The sequence below is a fragment of the Schistocerca cancellata genome, chromosome 4 (assembly GCF_023864275.1).
Source record: "Schistocerca cancellata isolate TAMUIC-IGC-003103 chromosome 4, iqSchCanc2.1, whole genome shotgun sequence".
NCBI classification, from domain to species: Eukaryota; Metazoa; Arthropoda; class Insecta; order Orthoptera; family Acrididae; genus Schistocerca; species Schistocerca cancellata.
The window spans coordinates 589,614,345-589,635,085 of NC_064629.1; the positions used below are offsets into that span (position 1 = coordinate 589,614,345).

The window sequence follows — 20,741 nt, forward strand, 5'->3', positions numbered from 1 at the left end:
TTTTTTATTGTGGTTTGTAGACTATGAGATGCATATGCTTTTTGTGGCCAGCTTTTCTTTTTTCTGCCAGTTGAAATGACATCTTCTCCACCTTTTTGATCTTCTCAGCCAATGTAATACCATTATAAGGTAAATCCTTGATTCCTTCATATCAGATTTTCAGTCAAACAACATTTCAGTATAGGTGTATCCTATCGAGATACACAATATGAGTTTAAGATGCTCTAAAACTGTGAGATGTACTGTCCCCACAGAACTCTCATCAAAACTATTTAACTCCTTCACCACATGCTGAGGTGAACCTGATGCTGGTCTGCAGCATGGTTTTTGTACTGGTATCACACCAGATTTCTTTGACATCTCATTCCATGTTTTCCAGCAAATTGACTTCCATTATCACTAATTATCTTCTTCAGAACGTATATGTTCAAGAAGTAATATTTTCTCAATTATGTCACACTGGCACCTCCACTAACTTTTTGTAATACAGGTTAATATATTTAGAGAATAGTTCTAAAGCTACTAATATCTCTATGGCACCATCTATAGTTTGTGGTAACAGACCAAGATACCAACATCCACTACTTGTTTCAGTTTATCTGGAAGCATTGGATGCATAAAAGCTTTCCTCTTTACTGTGGATGTCTTACTTCTTTGATGCACACCACAGGTTTTTAGTCTGTTGGTTGTCCTCTTCACAATGTTATTAAACGGTACACTTGTCTCTCGTTGATGACTTTTTTGATGTTTCACCAGTACAAGTGGCAGGCATTGTCAAGATTTAGATTTAGATTTAACCACCTTTCACTGCTGGTGACAGACAGTCTACCTCAGCAATGGAGGGTGATGTTTTGACAATGGCAGCCATTTATGCTTGTGAAACACCAGAAAAATCATCCAACAAATGTCAGTTGAAGAACCTGGAACGGAAGCCAAAAGAGAATGGTCTCAGAACCTAGGTAGCAAGCATCATTCATGCTAAGCTGAGGTACAAATTACAGACATCTGCATCCAGTAAGCTCAGTAGCCACCAGTGGAGACTCCTCTACATCTTGGACAGGACTTCCTGGCAGTTATACCAAGTGCACACTGGCGTTATTACCCAACCCATCTGCTATTTCCTTGAGGGACACCATAATCCAACTGTCATTGGAGCTCCCAACAACCATCAAACCTGCCCTTTGTGATTGTCTGGTCTTAGCAGGAAAGTCAGCCACTGACCCAGTGTATGAGACATTCCGTGCTGACTCAGATGTGTTATCAACACGGGGTAGTACCTCACACCTGCTGCTAAGGTATAAGGAGCCAGCCATGTGGCCAATTTCCACTCTTGTCATCTGCCCAGAGATATGTAAACTCACCACTGTCCACCACACACCTTTGAGTGAAGACAGAGTGCTCAGATGTTGTGCACCTGAAGATGCAGTAGACTCAGGGTCTCCACTGACTGGAGAGGTATTGCAGCATTCACCCCTGGTACCCCAACACAGTGCTGTAGTTTACAGTAGCAACCTGAAGTCTGTTGATCATGAGCAATGTGAGTTCTAATTGTTTCTGGACAAAGGCCAATTCATCTGGCTTCCACATACAACAAGCCAAGTCCCTATCAATTTGTAACTGCTAAACAAGAACCAAAATAAATATATAAAAATAAAAAATAAAAAAATTTCTATCTTGTCATTTAGATGGCACTGAAAGTGATAATACTAAACAATATCATAAACTGAAAACTGCAAGCAGCTGTATGAACACTAGCTTACTGAACACAAGTGCACAGCATACAGGCAGACAAAAAATGGGACTACAAACTCACTGCTCTACAATGTTCAAAATACCTGACAGTAGTGTTGCAGGAGGCACTAATCAACAGTACTGAAACTACAATACACACAAAATATAAACAAGAAAACAAAAAGCAATTCTGATGTCTTTTAAGTGATACTGAAGGCAATACTACTAATCAAAGCCATTAATAAGGGAACCTCCCCATCGCACCCCCCCTCAGATTTAGTTATAAGTCGGCACAGTGGATAGGCCTTGAAAAACTGAACACAGATCAATTGAGAAAACAGGAAGAAGTTGTGTGGAACTGTGAAAAAATAAGCAAAATATACAAACTGAGTAGTCCATGGGCAAGATAGGCAACATCATGGATAGTGTGAACTCAGCAGCGCCGTGGTACTGTCAGCAGCTGCAGAACGAGAGGTCCTTGTTTCAAGTCTTCCCTTGAGTGAAAAGTTTACTTTCTTTATTTTTGCATAGTTATTATCTGTCCGTTCATTCATTGACGTCTCTGTTCACTGTAATAAGTTTACTGTCTGTGTTTTGCGAACGCATCGCAAAACCGTGGGATTAGTAGACGGTCCTCTCCAATGGGAACCGAAAACATTTGATCGCAAGGTCATAGGTCAACCGATTCCTCCACATGAAAACACATCTGATATATTCTATACGACACATGACAGGAATATGTTGTCGACCCACCTAACTCGTACACTTGGCGAATGTGTAAAAAGATTCTACTACCTTGCCCGATTTAGGTTTCCTTGTGGATGTGATAATCACTCCCAAAAAAGGGATGAAAACATAAGAGTTTGTCACATAAACTGAAAATAAGAAATTAAAATTTTTACTCGATGGAAGATTTGAACCAAGGACCTCTTGTTCCACAGCTGCTCTCGTTACCACGCGACCACAGCGCTCCTGAGCTCAGAGTGTCCTTGATGTTGCCTATCTTGCCCATGGACTACTCAGTTTGTATATTTTGCTTATTTTTTCACAGTTCCACACAACTTCTTCCTGTTTTCTCAATTGATCTGTGTTCAGTTTTTCAAGGCCTATCCACTGTGCCAACTTATAACTAAATCTGAGTGGGGTGCGATGGGGAGGTTCCCTTGTAAGTAGGAAGTGCAGTCTAGCGTATCTATATGCTTTGTGGTTGGGCGTTTTCTGGTTCAAATATCTTGTTAGATTTCTAGTGTCCAGTAGTAGCCTAACTTTACCTTTTTATTTTCATCTGATACAAAAACAGGACTGCAGTTCTGACTATGGTTCAACTATATAATGCCTGCTGGTATCTTCTGTAGCTCTTTTTCTACAGATTTCTTCTCTGCTTGGTATACTAGGCACAATGATTATAGAAATTTTTATAAGATCAGATTCTAATTTTGTATGGTGGCTCTTTAATTTTACATGATAATTGTATGTTGCTACTAAGTGATATTAATTCTGGGAATTTACCATGAGTACTCCTGCAGTCTATGGATATCATATTATCATTTTCCCTGTCACAAAGTTTATATTCCACATCATCTCTTGCTCCATCAGTTTCACTGATTTTATAAATAATTTTGTGTTTCTCATTTAATGGAGCTTCTTCTAGAGTGTCATGGTACATTTTTTTATCTCAATCCTTCTCCTCAGCAAACTGCCAATCTTCAATCCTGACTTCACACACTGTGAAATAGACAGTCCCTCATTTGAATCATCTTCTCATTAAATGACATTGTCTCCATAGTCGCTTCATTATTCACCTCCATAGCTTCATTAGCAAAATTCAAATTTATTCCATTCTCTGACATCTAATCAGCACTGCAATCACCAGCTCATAACATTGCAGAATCATCATCAACACAATATTTATACTCCCCAGTTTCTGCATCTAATAATACTTTGTGCTCTGATAGCTACAACAATTTTAAGTACACTGACTGGTAATTCAAAAATATGTGCTTCTTTCTTCTAAAGTCTACTGTAGAAAATATTCAACACAGCACTCACATGACTTCCAGAATCCAGGAGAATTCTTACTTCTTCTTTGCCTTAATTGTACGAGCGATGACATCTTCTTTGCTATGCTCTCTTCTTCATAAAGTAATTCTTCTTGTTTTCCATTCAGATCTTCTGCATTAATAATGGCTATTTGCTTCTGCTCTGTCTCCAAATTTTTATCCAAACGCTATCATTCATCCTTCATGATGGTTTTAAGCCAATAACACTTTTTTACATTTTTTAAATTCCATTTCGGTAATTTGATCATCAAAGGTTCATTGAGTTCTTACATGACACAACCTCATGAATTCTGATAATGACATGTACAGTGTAAAGGAGAAATCAATGAAACTGTTAGGAATACACTTTGATAATATGTTATGTTGAAACAATATCCAAAAGTTGTTGATGTTTCTTCTAAACCATTTCCATTTGGTGCATCATCTCACTGTGTTGGCACCATTGAATTTACACATATTTAAGACACATATTTTCTTCCATATGCTATTATCTCCATTCTGTGGACCAAATTATATAGATTTTTAGAAAATTTTACGTGACTAAAATGTTGTACAACAGTCAAAGGCTTTATTCAGCTGTGGCATCAACTCATTGCATAATGTAGGCTACTTTTGCCACTGTGCCAAATACAAATGTTAAAACTAATTGGTTTACAGTGTCAAAAGATATTTTGAGTGGAAACTGAATACTTTCATCTTGACCACGGGCTTTACACTTGTGTGATTCATATGTTAAGTGGATCTGTTGCTGCACATAATGATAGCATAACATCCAAATAAGAAATACATTTATGAGACAAGTTATATGCTATTGTCAGTGGAATTCTGTAGTTTATTTGATGCTGATTAGCATCTTTAAAGTAAATTGGAGGATATAGAAGTTTTCTTTTTGATTTTTTCTGTCTTTCACAAGCAGGATGGTACTGCCTTGCAAGTAATGAAAAGGTCATGATGTAACAGCAGTCATGGTTGTTTAGACATTAATAGAATTCTGCTCCATCCACCAAATAAATCCACAATAGTGTTTAACACACACACACACACACACACACACACACACACACACACACACACACACACACACGTGTCTGTGTGTGTCTGCACATGTGCTTGCTTCAAGCTAATGAAATCTGCCTTCAGTGCATAGAGACATATAAAATTCTCTTAGTAAGTGAAGTTATATTACTTTTGGGTCATTACAAAATGTTTGAGAAACAAAAAAATACAGCTATATAATATATCTTGTCTCCACCATGGATGTCTGAGGCTATAGGTAGGGACTTTGTTGTTGAGCAACATCTTTCAGATCATAAATTTGCAATATTAAAGCATAAAATGTCAATTACAGCTAAACAAAAAGTCAACATTTTTCCAAATTGAATCACTGTATCACTATATCATATTTAATCTTCAGACTTGGTGTAAAATATTTCTTTGAGACAACATATTTAAGAAGAAAAAAAATTTTCATATGATGAATGAGACTTTTTTCTCTAATTGAGACCTTATATTGTCCATAAATATCAATTGGTGTCTTACCCTACCATAATGGATCACTTTGCAATGACTAAAGATCTGAAATGTTCATTGTAGACTGAAATTCATAATCTGACAAACACGGGAAATTAAAAAACATAGCTGAATCTCTAGCTTCAGGATCTTTACAGAGATGAAACCTTGGAAATGAAAAGAATATGCATATATGTACACAGGGGTTCGAGGGAAGACAAAAGTCCTACCAAATGCTGCATTCGGAGGAAACAACATTCAGGAATAGATCTGGAAATAAAAATCATTCATTCATTCATGCACCATTCACATAAACCCCTTCTTGAAGTGGGGTCAAGTTATAAATTAGGAAGCAGAAGCAACCACTGTAGGCTACTTTTGTAAGCTATAATTGGAATAGTGCTAACACACTGATAATCATGATGGTGACTTTTAGATTACTCTATATAGTTTTATGTACACTGGGAGAAAAATAGCTACTTTTAAGGAAAAAGGAACTGCATCTCCTTGTAAACCTCTCAGGTGCTAGTTTTATCTAATTCTGCATATAAAACACATTTTTAAATTTCAAGAGAACAGTATCAACTGTCTACATACTGGCAAAGTCAATATCTCTTTAATGCAAATGTTAGAATTAAGTGGAATTTGCATCCCTGGGTCCACATATTCTGATTAATTGTAGAATGTGTAAAGTATTCTTTTACTTTGTTTTTTAATACCTGCAGATTTTCAATATCTTGATGTCTGCTGGCAACCTGTTATAAATTTATGCACCAGAATATGAAATTCCATTATGACCATAGATAGGGATACACAGACTATACAGAAATCATTCTTGTTTCTAGAAATGTGGTTGTTAACTGTTTTGTTCATTCTAAATTTATTCTCATTTTTAACCAAAAATAGCATTAGGGAGTATTTATACTGGCATGTAAATGTAGGAATCTCTAAGTCTCTGAAATGAAATGAAATGTCATGTGGTGAGGTCCTCCCAATGGGTAGACCTGAAAGCTTGGTACAGCAAGTCTTCTGAGGTGATGTCTTGTGCATCAATGAAGATGAAATGATGATGATGATGAAGATGAAGATGACAAACACTCTGTCCCTCAACAGAGAAAATCTCCCAGCATGACAAGCCGGCAAACTGTCCACTCAACTACAGTGGCGGACTAAGCCGCTGAAGAGATTGGTCAACAACCAAAGTTCCTAACAGCAACGATTCATATTCTGGTCTACCTTCAATAATATATAAAACACATATGGGAGAAAAATGGCATATTAATCAACTAATGACCCCCTGTTTACAAACTAGTTATCAGAGAGGTAACCAATCTTATGAAGTGTTGCTAACAAGCTCACTGCCTGTAGAATCAAGCAGTTAGGAAAAGTTAGTTGAAAATTAGGAACATGTTCAGTGAGTTCAAGTCACACTTAAATACTCTATAGGGTGACTACTATCAAAAACTGGGGGAATTGGACTTAGTAGCAGCCATCAAAAACACTTGCCAGACTCACAACATTGATAGAAGGATTGATGGTCCTGATTGACCAAAATTACCAGTGGCAGATCTGCACATGTTTCTGTAAAGTGCAAATTATGTACAGGACAAAACATATTGCAATATTTCAAATGGCACAATAATGTAGGTATTTTACTAGAGACTAAGACACACTAATGACAAGCAGGAACCTCGAACTGTAGAGTGCAACTGAACATAAGATTGAAAGAAGAGCAGAAAGTGGAGGTAACATGCCAGTCTTTGTAAAACAGAATATGGAATAAAAAGAAAAACAACAGTGAAGACAGTGGAAATTGGAAACAATAGCAATAATGATGAAGACAAATTTATGTCACTGTGTACTTGTATCTGAGTGCTGATCTGACTGATCATTAATTCCAGGGGAATCTTTCACATAAACACAAAAAATAACACCCAGAATCAAAAGGATTTGACTGTGGTTGAGAAATGATAGTGTTGGTACAGGTGTCTTCAGAAAATATTCATGGTAGTTGTCAGATTGATGAAATGATGATTTCACCAAAGTTATGGATCATAAAACACACAAACTGGGCCCAATTAATCCAGCAACTAATTTAAATTTAAAATCTAATTCAGTGGACTTCTTGAAACCATGTGAGCCAAAAGTTCTTTTCAATGGAGCAAGTTAATACATATTCACAAGATGCTGATAACAAAATTTAAAAACCAAAATACAACCCTTCACAAATTAAAAACAACACAAAAAAGGGCAATGCAGCAGTTCCTTTTGGATGAGTCCATATTATCAGACATGAATATCAGGAGGAAGTATATGTACAGGGATGTCAGAGTTAGAATCCCAACATGTTTGAACAACACCCTCCCTGAGGTGGCAAACTGATATCACAGATCATTCTGTCAGTGCTTGGGCTAAAAATATTCTGCGTGACTGCTTATTCAACAGAAAGAATGTATGAAAAGTAAACAAGCTTTTTAGTTTCAGCTTCAGAGAGAGCAGAGATTATTCTTTTAGTAAGGAGAGCAGCATTTAGTTTCTCCACATGCTCAAGGATGTAATACTTCCTAGAAAACTTTTCATCTGTCTTCAGCTTTAAGACTTTACAATGTTCAACTTCTGTGATTATTTGGTCACCTTATGGAAATAACCTTTGGTTTCCTATTTTCTAGATATTAAATGAACAATTGTTCAACTTGTTTGATAACTCAATATGTTCCAATATAACCAAAAGTCCACACAATGAAGTCATTTTGTAAAAATAAAAGAAGATGCCTACTAGCCTTAAATTATCATTTAGCTGTGATAGTCTCTCACACACAAAATAATAAACTGGATTTTCGTTTATGCTCCTATCCTGAGACTACACAGCAAATCTAACAAAGAGAGTGTATATTAAGATTCCTTCTTGATCTCTTTTGATAATATTAGTAGCAAGGATATTGGCCTGTTAGCCATCTTCATTATCTCCTTCTCCCTTTTGTAAAGTGGTGTTATTAATGAATATTTTAATATACCTGGAAACTGATCACACCTGAAAAACATTTTTCACTTGTGACTGAGTACAGAGCTAATGTTGGTGCACCAGTCTTTTAAATCATGTTATTTATCATACCAATGTGTGTATTCTTTACCTATCACTGATTAATAATTGATTCAGCCTCGTCATACTTGTTTCCTTCAGTTACTTGTTGCGTAATTGTCTTGAAACACCAGTTTTGAAAGCTCCACATACCTGCTTGTGGGTCCTACCAATAATATTTTTGTGTGACCTGCCAATGTTTGACAGGAAATGGAACTCTGGTTTATCACTTACAGTATCATTCTCCCACAGAGGAGGTGTAGTATGTTAAGTATTCACAATTGCTCATACACTGATCAGCCAGAACACTATGACCAGCACCCTACTATCAATATAGACTGTGATAGCAGAATCACCTCATGAGGAATGACTGCTAGTCAGACACACACATGGTGTATTTAGTATCAGTACGTGTGCTGACTGTGTGTAGAATTTGGAAGATGCACATTCTAACTGAGTTTGACTGATGGCATATTGTGATGACCTAGAGTCTCAGCACAAGTATTTTAGAAACTGCATGACTTGTAAGGTATTTGAGGAATGCTTTGGTGAGTATCTTCAACAAGTGACAAAACCAAGATGAAACCATGTCCAGATGTCATGGGGTTGGGTGGCTACCTCTCATTGCAGATGTCAGACATTGTAGGCTGGGTAGACTGGTAAAACAAGACAGGCTGTGAACTGTGACTGAACTAACATCAGTCTTTAAAGCTGGGCAGAGTACAAGTGCATCTGAAACACACTGCACTGAACTCTCCTAACAGTGGGCCTCTTCAGCCAGTGACCTACACATTTGCCAGTGTTAACACTATGACATCGGCAACTATGACTGAAATGGGCTCGTGATCATTGGTACTGGATGGACATTGGTGCAATGGCAGAGTGTTACATGGTCTGATAAATCCTACTTCATCATGCTGATGAGAGCAAATGAATCTGCCATCTTCCAGGGGAATAGCTCTTTCACACCTGTACTGTGGGATGGAGACAGGTTGGTGGTGGCTCCATTATGCTCTTGGCATCATTGGATCCAGTGGAGCTCTTGCAAGGCTCCATGATGGCCAACAAGTACATACACTGATTGCAGACCATATACACCCCTTCATATTATCATGTTTCCTGATGGCAGCGGCAATTTTCACTAAGATAATGTGTCATGTTAAAAGGCCACGAGTCTGATGGATTGGTTCAAGGAACACAATGGTGATTTCCAATTGACATGCTAGCTCCCAAATTCACCAGATCTGAACCTGATTGATCACATCTGGGATGTGATTGAATGTGGCAACAAAGCTCATTGCCCCCTCCCCAGAATTTATGGGAAGAAGGTGATTTGTGTGTGCAGATGTGGTGCCAAATCCCTCTAGCGAACTACCTAGGTTTCATTGATTCCATTCTACACTGTGTCACCACTGTTATCTGTGCCAAAGGCAAACATACTGGCTATTAAGTAGTTGATCATAATGTTCTGGCTGACCATAGTAGATTTTTAATATTTGAGTGCTCCCTGTTCTCTTGGTGTACAGTATTGCTTTAGCCTAGCTGTTGACATTCTTCTAAACACTAATACTGCATCAACTACCAACAACTCTGCAGCTGACTGCATACACCAAGCAAATGAGTACCTGTCTTTCTTCAGCAGTATTTACTCAAGATAATTTTAGACAAAGCTATTACTTCCACTACTTATTAGACAAAAAACAACAAAATCTACTGGAAATATGGCAAAGCTATCGAAATCAAAGAGGACTTCTGAGAGATGTCTCAGTTTTCTTTTCTGAAAAACTTAACGAGAGGTTAGATAGTGGACGAAACTTAAAATTTTGTTTTAAACTTACTACTAGCATAAAGGGTGAGTTCATAAGTAATCAGAGAAATTCCCTCATCACTAGTTGAAACATAATGTAATGAAATCAATGAGTCACAAGTGTAACATATTAGCTGCTTCATTCACTAATTATAAAGGCTTACATCACAGGAATCCTTTATTGAAAAGCAGCTTTATTCTTTCAGAATGATGTAGACAACTGTGCAATAGCCAGATTTTACTGATCACAACTGCTTGTCTCCCAACTTGAGTCAATCATTCTCTCAATGAGTAACAGATGCCATCCTTAACTGCTGGACTAGCACTCCTGGCAGAAAGGATATCACAAGGAAATGGCCTAGCAATAGCCTATGCATTGTTTTGAGAATGAAACCTTCACTCTGCTGGCAAGTTTCACAGCTGTGTGCACTCCAAAGCAGAGTGTAAGTTTCATTCTGGAAAAAAATCTTTAGGTTGTGGTTATGCCATTTCTCCACAATATCCCTTATTTTCAGGAGTGTTAGTTCAGGAAGGTATGCAGGAGAGCTTCTGTAAGTATCAGAAAGTGGAACACAATGTATATTGAAGATTTTGAGCTGGATGGAACTGGACTATTCACTTTGTGTGCCATCATGTTTAATATCAGAAATAAATGATAATACTACCTTTACATACTCAATTCTTTGAATATGTTTTAGAGTATGTACTTGACTACACAATGAAAAAAATGGTCCCAGAAGAACAGACTTTCTCAGTGTGAGATGTAACAGGATAACAAGAGAAAAGTTATTCTTCCTTGACCTTTATGCAAAGTGAGAAATAAAGTTCATTAATTCATAGATCTCTAATAGCTGGACTTATATTGATAATTTGAGGGCTTTCACTTTGTTTACAGAATTTTTAGGAGAGGAATTATTGTTAGAGGCAGCCTACATCTTTTATATTGAGGAGAAATTCCTGAAGGCCTTTTTCTTTAACTTCATAAAAGATTTTATTTTGTCAAGGAGAATAAGAAGTACCTTCTTTTACCCAAAATTCAGATACTATAAATAATGAACTGTGTAACATTTGATCTAGAGCCAAATCTGAACCATAGCTGAGGCATATTTTATCTGTTTTGCAATTATAATATTCTTACAGTCCATACCTAACTGTTCTTTTTCAGTGGCAGGCTTCTGGTTTCACTGTGTGTATTTGTATGTTGGAGCCTTATATTAGTGAATGTTAAATCATGGAAATAAACTGCTCTCATCTTGGCAGTATAAGTTGGAGATGTTTGTGTGCTCCATCATTTGTTTCAGAAGTGGTAGATGCATACCATTTTTTCTCAGATATCATTCTTGCTGACTCCCATATCATTATTAATGACCTTCAGGACTAGTTGTCCTTATCCTCTCTTACTTTTTGTCGCCTTTAAAATGTTGACCATTTCAGCCAAAAAGACTACAACAGGTATGAATTTCAATCTTTACAGTGTTGCCCATCTCTCATTAAGTGTAGCACAGAGAACATGTTCCCGTAAGTGAGTACTGTCTCCTTATTTTGCCTTATCAATGAGACCACATACCACCTTTATGTTCAACAATAATAACTGCCTCTCTAGCTGTGAGGTTGCTCTATTTTTATTGATTCTGGTGTAGATCAGTTGAAACTTGTGTATGGTTTCTGGAAAGAGAATTTGTGAGCAATGCCTACAAGTATAATAGAAAATTAGGAAAACCAGGAGTCGCAAACAATCATCTTACTTTGCTGAAGTGAATCAGTTTTCTTTTTCTAATGAATTGGTGCTCTCCATATCATGGTCTATAGGCAGATATTCAGTTAATATCACAGCATTAAGTTCTCCAATAATTATTACAGTAAGGTCTAAGAGAACACTATTTTCCTAACGGTCCTTAAGTAGTATATGTAAAAATTGGATTGTAATCTTTGATTTGATATCTGTCACAGTTACCAAGAAGACAAATCTGTAGTTATATGTATCATTGCAAAAGACTAATTCCATTGTTAGCTTTACTAAAGTTATTCACCTTGTGAATCTGAAAGTAGGAGGCTGATTATGGAGTGTGTGCTATGACAGAGACAACTGCAGTACCTTTATGGGGAGTTATTTTCCTCCACTTTTTTACAGAAGTGTGTTCAAATTCAGCTTTTAAAGTGTTGTTTTATGATTATCATGGAGAAGATTCAGATTTTAACCATGAAATTAATTATTTCATAGATTTATCTTATGGAAACCTTGTGTATTGGGACTGGAACTGATCACACTAAAAAATCCTGAGTGGTTGAAGAGGATGTGTGTGTTGGTCATTGGGGACTACAGAATTAGGCATTTAATGAAGCTCATTGGGGGAACAGTTGACAGGTCACAAAATAAGGCTAGTGTGTATTTAGTATTATATGTTGTGTGGAAATGTGACTCAAAATTTGCAGAGTTGTTCCTAGAACTGATTGAGGTTCTCTGGTTTAGAACGGAGGTGAAGGAATCTCAGATGATTCTGCAACAGTCTCTGATATGAATTCTTAACCTTCATTACTATCATCTGATGATGGCAACTTGGTCACTTGCTGAAACATTGTGCTTGTTGGACACTAACACCTGGCTGTTCACCCATGAACTCTTTCATCAAGTTATTATGGACTGCAAATATGAAGTAATTTATCTGAAAGTATCCTTCAAAGGCAGGTCAACCAGGCTAATTAGATGTGCTTATCAAGTATCTTCTGTAGCAGACAGATGAACTGTATGTCCCAAAGAAAGTCAAAGAGAATGTTGTGTGTATTCATTACTCAACTGTTGACCAATTAGTGGGAAAAATCATGACTTAGATGCCAAGGGGTATTCTCTGAAAAGGCAGTAGCTTATGTAACACGTGTTTAACTCATTTTTAGTTGTTTATCGTGTCTAAGGCCCTTGAAAATAAAGATTATTAGAGGAGATAGAAAATATTCAAGATGAGCAGTGTGTTACATCGTAAGCTCATTTAGCAATTGCAAGAGCACTAAATTCAGTACCATATGCTACAAGAATGGCATTGTTCATCAGCACTATATCAATGACAAGGGTCACTGTTGACTGCAGTATGTTGTGACAATAGGTAAACAGACCAGACTGCAGCTGATTACCCACCAGTTCAATTCTTAACAATGACAACAACAACTTGTGAGCATATGAACCATCCAGGGCCACTTTCTCACTGTGGGTTACAAAAGCTAAAGGCCCACATGTGAACATATGCAGCCTGCATCTGATAGGACAGAGAAATAAGTGTGTTTACATGAACACCACCACTGGATGCTTGCCATGAAAAACATCACCGCAACTTAACATAGTACACATTGGTACATGCCACAACCAGAGGATGAATATGCCAGAATCCACATGAAATGATGCCTTATATTTGTCAACAGGGCACCATTTAGTCAGGTTGTGAGTATATTCTCATGTTCGTCACATGAAGTGGTGCTCCTCATTGCCAGCAGGGCCATTTTAGACAATATTTGATGTTGGGTAGTCTGATGGGATGGAAAGTGGCCTCTAATATACCTGCTATTGTATGTCAGTAGTGAACAACACAGAAACATGTTTTAACATGTGCAAATTTTTGTCTTTTGTTTTTACTGCATTTGTCAAGACAATGCAGCACCACATTTCTATGGAATTATGTCATAATCATTTATAAAACATTCCATGGATATGAGGGTCTTTACATGCCTCCCTAGAATGCACTTGACATGAATCTTGTAGAGAACATCTGGAATGCCATCAAAAACATGTGCAGGCATTGAAACCAATTTCCACAAATCTCAGTGACTTGAGATGCCAGTTGAGCATACATAGATCAAAATAGCTCCCCAATATCTTTGGTGTCTTACAAAGTTCATGCCATGATGTGTCATCCCTGTGTTCAGGATGAAAAGGTGTCCTACACAATATTAAGTCAATGTGTCTAACTTATCTTCCCACTGTTGCACAAACACTTAATTTCTATATTTTCAAATTTTAAATTGTAATTTACAATTAAGAGAAAATAAATGATAAGATGTATAGGTGTCAGAAGAAGTAAATGCCTAAAATAATTGTTCAGAAAAAAAATGGCACATTAATATGGTTTGAATGTTTGTACATAGTTACTTTTAAATAATTTTTAGTATGAGGATATAGTATCTTCCTTATCTTTCAGTATTTAAACATTTTACAACAAGGTAACAAAGTTGATGGGTGGCTGCAGGTGTTACACCTGATGATGGTGTAACAACAAAAACTTTGTCTGTGAAATAAATATTAAATATTGTAGAATATTAAATCAATGTTGTGTGTATTTTCACACATAATGAATAGTATCATCTTTTATACATATGATACCAAGAAAAGAAAGAGGAGTATTCATTATTTTTTATCTATTTATTTTGTCCATACAAATCTCTGTTTCAGTACACATATTGTACACAAGATATTGGCCAGAACATCATTTTAACCATTGGTTTTATAACATTCAAACATATATCACTTAAATTTTTGTAAGAAATTGGCTCCGTACAATCAATAATTACAAATCTGATTAAATAAGTGTATTATAACTTATTTTTACAACTAAAATTATGAATCTCATTTTTTTCTTGCATAAGACACTGTGAGATTGAACAGTAGCAGTTTTGCAGTAGGCAGGCTGTTACAGACTTTTTAAACTTTTGTAATTCAGGAAATGATTTTATGTCTTTTGGTAATCTGTTGTATAGTTTTGTTACTGCATGTATGACATCTTACATGTATGTCACTGTCTGACCTGGTACTGCAATTGTGGACACTTTTGTTTTGAGGAAAAAGGTTTTCTTTTCTCAGTCTATTTTTTTTATGTACATAACTACTTCCAGTATATAAATGCATGTAAGGTATAAGATCTGTGATCATGTCTTGTCATCTTATATAGTACTGTCCATGCCATCACACTTTTGTCCATCATTTGAGACTTAGGCACAACAATGGCAACAAGCCACAACGCACACCCTAGAATATTGGTAGCTACACATGCTAACCAACTTATGGTTGTGATTTTTCCACATCCGAAACTATAGTATCCCAAAAGAGTGTGCAATGGTGTAACATAAAATGTAAGAGCGTATGAGTTACTTCATGTATTTGAGGTAATTTTTGTAGATTCTTCTATATTTTAAGAATGTCTTACTAATTGACTAGTTTTCAATAATACCAGATATCAGTTAATATGACCTGTTATTTCATTAAGAGTCTGTAAATTTTGAAAATATATTGTATTCATGGTTGTTTTAATCTTTCGAAACCTAAATTGTAAATGGTAATTTTTATAATTATTTACTTTATTTGATTGTTTTGGAACTTTTCTCAACCATATATACTAATGGAAAAAAATGCAACACCCTCAAGGATTGTGTCCAGTTGTGCCAGAGTATAGTATGTGCATGCTGAGGAGTTGTAATGTTCACAATTTATTTGTCATGTTTATAGGTGATCAGATGATACTCAGGGGGTCTGTCTGTGCACCCTCTGTTATGACCCTGCAGACAGTAACTCTGTCAAGTTTATAGGTGAATAGTGCTTGCAGTGGCCATTCTAGGATACAACCATTCCCCACCAATGAGAATGTACTTCTGTTGAACAACTTCAACCATGTGAACAGGACCAAATTGTGGGCCTGCAGGATGCTGGATGGATGTAGACAGATAACTGCACATATTGCGTACAGTGTATTATTGGTGTCTCACTGCTTTCAGCGGTGGTTTGTGGAACATTCTCACACCTGTAGATCAGGTTCTTGAAGCCTGCATTGTACAGATGCTTGTCAAGATCATTGTATTATGTGAGCAATGGTGGCTGACTGAACATCAGCCAGGGACAAAATCAAGACATGCACAGCACCAACTGTGTCATCAAGGAGCACTGGGAACCATCTGCTTGGAGCAGGGTTAGGACCATGTGTGGATCTGACAAGGCAAGCACTGACACCGCAGTGCTGCCAAACATGGCCACCCTGATATCATGAAAAAGTTGACTGGAGAGAGAGTGGAATGACATTCTGTTGTCTTGAGTGATGAGAGTATGTTGTGTCTCTATGTGAGTGATCAATCTACATGTGTATGGCATAGACTCAGTGAGTTGCCTGTTCTAGAGTGCAATTGTTCTGTGGGGGCCACTAGTTTCAACTCATCATCACATTTGGTGTTTTTGTAGGATCTAGTAATCAGTGCCTGTGATATTGTATAGGCTGTTATCCTTATGCTACTGCCATTTCTTTGACAGCAAGGTGACGTGCTTTTCAGAATGACAGTGCACATCATCATATGGCTGCTGTGATTCAACATGCTCTTTGTGGTGTACAAGTGCCTGGCCAGAAAGATCATCAGATCTCCATCAGTTGAGAATGTACGGGAGATGATGAAGTGGGAACTTACTCATTCTCCATTGCCAAATTGTAGCAAAATGCACAAGATACTTGGTATAATCTATTGCAGGATGCCATTCGGCCATAGAGACCTGTGTTGCCCAGAGGAGAGTACACTGTGTACTGATGTGATTGTTTTTGCACCCTTTACTGTGATATGCTTTTAATTTAGTCTGAATTTATCATATACTCTTACAGTGTTGAACTATCTGTCACCTCACTTCTCAATAATATGACCCAGTCCATGAGAGTGTTGCTTTTTTTCCAGTTTAATTATTGATATTACCTGTGTTAATTTAACGTATCAATTGTTGTTGCAGTTAAAGATGACATCTTAAGAGATTTGGTACGAGAGGTTGAAAATCTTGCTGAGGATGCCGTACTTCTGACTCAAATGGGAGAAATAGCAGCCCGATTACACACTGACCATAATCTACTTGACGACATCATCCGTGAAATGCTGTGTTATGTGAACAAGCAATTGTCTGAACATAATGGCAGTGAGTCAAAGCTTTCCCACATTGAGTTCATCATCAGTTCAGAGTTAGTACACTACTGTGTCAGTTGAACAATAGTTGTTGATTGCATGCAAAATATTTGTATACTTAAACAGTATATACTTACCACTTAATGTTTCATCTCATAGATGTTCCATTCCATAGCTCTTTCCTGATTCGTAAATTTTAAACTAAATATTTTGAAATTAAAACACGTTTATCAGAAGAAAATGAATTTTAAAGGTCCAGTTTAGATGGTACAACAGTATTTAAATATTTGTTGATTTATAATTGCATAATAAGTAGGTTTTGAAACTGGCCATATTTACCAGGGAGAATTTCACACATCTATTTCCATAGGACCAAACTGAGGAGCATCTCCAAGGTCATGGAACATGTCAATACATGAAATTACAACAGAAAAGTAATAGCAGATAAAATAAAAAGTTATTCATCTGAAAAATTTACAGACTATAAGTTTGCATAAATGCAATCAACAATATATCACGGGAATCAGCTTAATTTTTCAAGGAACTCCTCAACAGAACACAAGGAGTGATCCATGAGGAAAGTCTTCAGTTTAGATTTGAAAGCATGTGGATTACTCCTAAGATTTTTGGATTCTTTTGGTAGCTTATTGAAAATGTGTGCAGCAGTATACTGCACACCTTTCTGCACAAGAGTCAAGGAAGTGCAATCCAAATGCAGATTGGATTTCTGCCTGGTATTAAGTGAGTGAAAGCTGCTAATTCTTGGGAGTAAACTGATACTTTTAACAAGAAATGACAGTAAAGAATATATATATATATATATATATATATATATATATATATATATATATATATATATATATATATATATATATATAGTTATAATGGAAGGAAACATTCCATGAAGGAAAAATATATCTAAAAACAAAGTTGATGTGACTTACCAAATGAAAGTGCTGGCAGGTCGACAGATACACAAACGAACACAAACATACACACAAAATTCAAGCTTTCGCAACAAACTGTTGCCTCATCAGGAAAGAGGGAAGGAGAGGGAAAGACGAAAGGATGTGGGTTGTAAGGGAGAGGGTAAGGAGTCATTCCAATCACGGGAGTGGAAAGACTTACCTTAGGGGGAAAAAAGGATGGGTATACACTCGCACACACACACATATCCATCCACACATATACAGACACAAGCAGACATATACAGAGTGAAACTCTTTGCCTCTGTATATGTCTGCTTGTGTCTGTATATGTGTGGATGGATATGTGTGTGTGTGCGAGTGTATACCCATCCTTTTTTCCCCCTAGGGTAAGTCTTTCCGCTCCCGGGATTGGAATGACTCCTTACCCTCTCCCTTAAAACTCAAATCCTTTCGTCTTTCCCTCTCCTTCCCTCTTTCCTGATGAGGCAACCGTTGGTTGCGAAAGCTAGAATTTTGTGTGTATGTTTGTGTTTTATACTGAGAGGCCAATGTCAGAATACCCAGACTAATGATCAGGAGTGGACAAGAGGTTCACAAACTTACACCACATATTGCCTGAATTACCTATTTATGAGCCAAAAATATCTTTGGAAAATGGGAAGAGTTACCCCAAAATACAACACCACATGTCATAAGAGAACCAAAATAAGCATAGTAGACTACTTTTCTTGTCAAACTATCACTTAATTCAAATACTGTTCTAATAGAAAAATGACAGCATTAAGTCTTTGAACGAGATCGTGAATATGAGCTTTCCACAACAGTTTACTATCTATCTGAACACCTAGATTACTTATAATCTTAGCTGAAATAATTCTGCAGCTAATATGTATCCTCAAAGAAATGGCTACATGTTTAGTACAGACAATTATGTTGTCATAATACAAAAAAGTAAATTATTAGTAAAATTAAAGAATGATCTCTTAGAAAAGCTGAGAAGTAAATAAGAAGTGCATAAGATACCTACTTTATAATGATCAGGCATCAGGCATAAAGTAGAATATAATGACAGCTGCTGAAGACCTGTAGAGCTAATATTTTCATTTCTGCATAAATCCTATGCCAATCATTCTCAGTAAAATTTGTTACATGTTCTAATACTCATCTGTCCCTATGATTTATCCATTTTACTGATCCTCCCACTGCTGAATTATGTATTTCCCTCCTTCAGGAAAGAGATTTATATAAACTTATTTCTAGTATTCTTCACTTCATAGTCTAAATGTCCACTTAAATATTAACTTCCTCCTGTTACTGTGTGCTTCAAATGCCACCTGTTTATTCTTATTCAGTTTTCTCATGGAAAACATGATAAATCCCTATACTACTGTACTCCAGGTACACAGCTTCACAAACCACTTCTTCATGTCAAAGTTTATAATAAATATCAGTACTTATAGATTTCTTACGATGAAGATCCAATTTTCATCTGCACCACTCCATTTGTGACATCTTCATTGCATAGAATTTATTTTCTAACTAGTTTCCCAGAAAAAATTTTGTTCACTTTTTATGCTGTAACATGCCCATTTTCACTCTAAAGCAAGTCAGTTTTCCCCTTTTTACTAATGTTCATCACTTTCATGTTCATTTTGTTTACCCCTCCATGCTTTCAGCCAAAAGAACTCTGTGACCTGCAAACTTGAGCACAGGTAGATTCCTCTCACATTCAAAACCAGTTCTGTAATTTTCTTTTGCTTCAACAGTGTTTCTTTGATATACAAGCTAAACAGTAGTGGCTATGAGCTGCATTCATACATACACCATTTACTAACACCAGCTTTTCCCTACATTATTCCAATGTTTCTCATCATTAAAAAATTGTGGTTAAATGTAAACCTTTAAAATTCTGGTAAAAATGTGAAAAATGGAGTGTGAGTACTTAAAGTTGTTGACAGTGGTACTTGCAATCTATAGTATGCCCAATATATGACATCATAATTTGAGAACATAATGCAGATGAGCAGAGATAGTACAGTTGTGGCCATAGACCTACAAATATGCACCTAATGTGGAGCAATTTTTGAAAAATGATGCTGTAGAACTAAATGAACTCAAGCACAAATAGATAATATATTGTGTTGATTCATTACTGTTACTATGTCAGTTCTATGAGTGTTATATAGCAAGTTTAAAAATATCACCTCAGTGACAGTAGCCCTATGATCAGGACATCAATAGAGAGCAGGAACTAAACAAAACATCACAGTAGTGGATGACACTATTAAAGGCTGCTGGCTTGTCGCTGTGAAAGAAATTGCTGCACATATAGGTGTTAGTGTTGATTCGTTATGCTGTATTGATGTGTTGCAGTTTCATAATGCATCAGTGATATAAGTGCAAAATCAGCTGCCACTAAAATTGAAAGACTAAGATATTTATAATTGTGGGAAACTTGGGTGCTGTTTTCAGGCTGCAGTTAATGCATTTCTAACAATGATCACAAGAGGTGAAATACAAGTGGATTTTCATCTATGTAACACCAAGAGAAAGTGAAATAATGACATTATAGCTGATTACCAAATCCTAATAACTATGTCAGATAATCATCAGAAGGAAAACACATGAAGAGTGGAAATGGAAAATGCTGAAAGTGCTGTTTTTAAGAAAACATGTTTTCAGTCTTGTTTTATTCTTGGTATTCTATTTCATGTCCCTAG

The 20,741-nt window shown here is 36.5% G+C and overlaps 1 protein-coding gene across 2 annotated transcripts in view; it reads left to right on the top strand.

The window, feature by feature from the left end:
- The window catches only part of LOC126183680 (rho guanine nucleotide exchange factor 17), a 380,446-nt gene that overhangs the window by 191,597 nt on the left and 168,108 nt on the right, over positions 1-20,741 (top strand). For both annotated transcript variants that reach the window (XM_049925856.1, XM_049925855.1), the window contains one exon: positions 16,926-17,148. In XM_049925856.1, the coding sequence (XP_049781813.1) occupies positions 16,926-17,148 (223 nt within the window). The remainder of the gene's footprint in view (positions 1-16,925; positions 17,149-20,741) is intronic.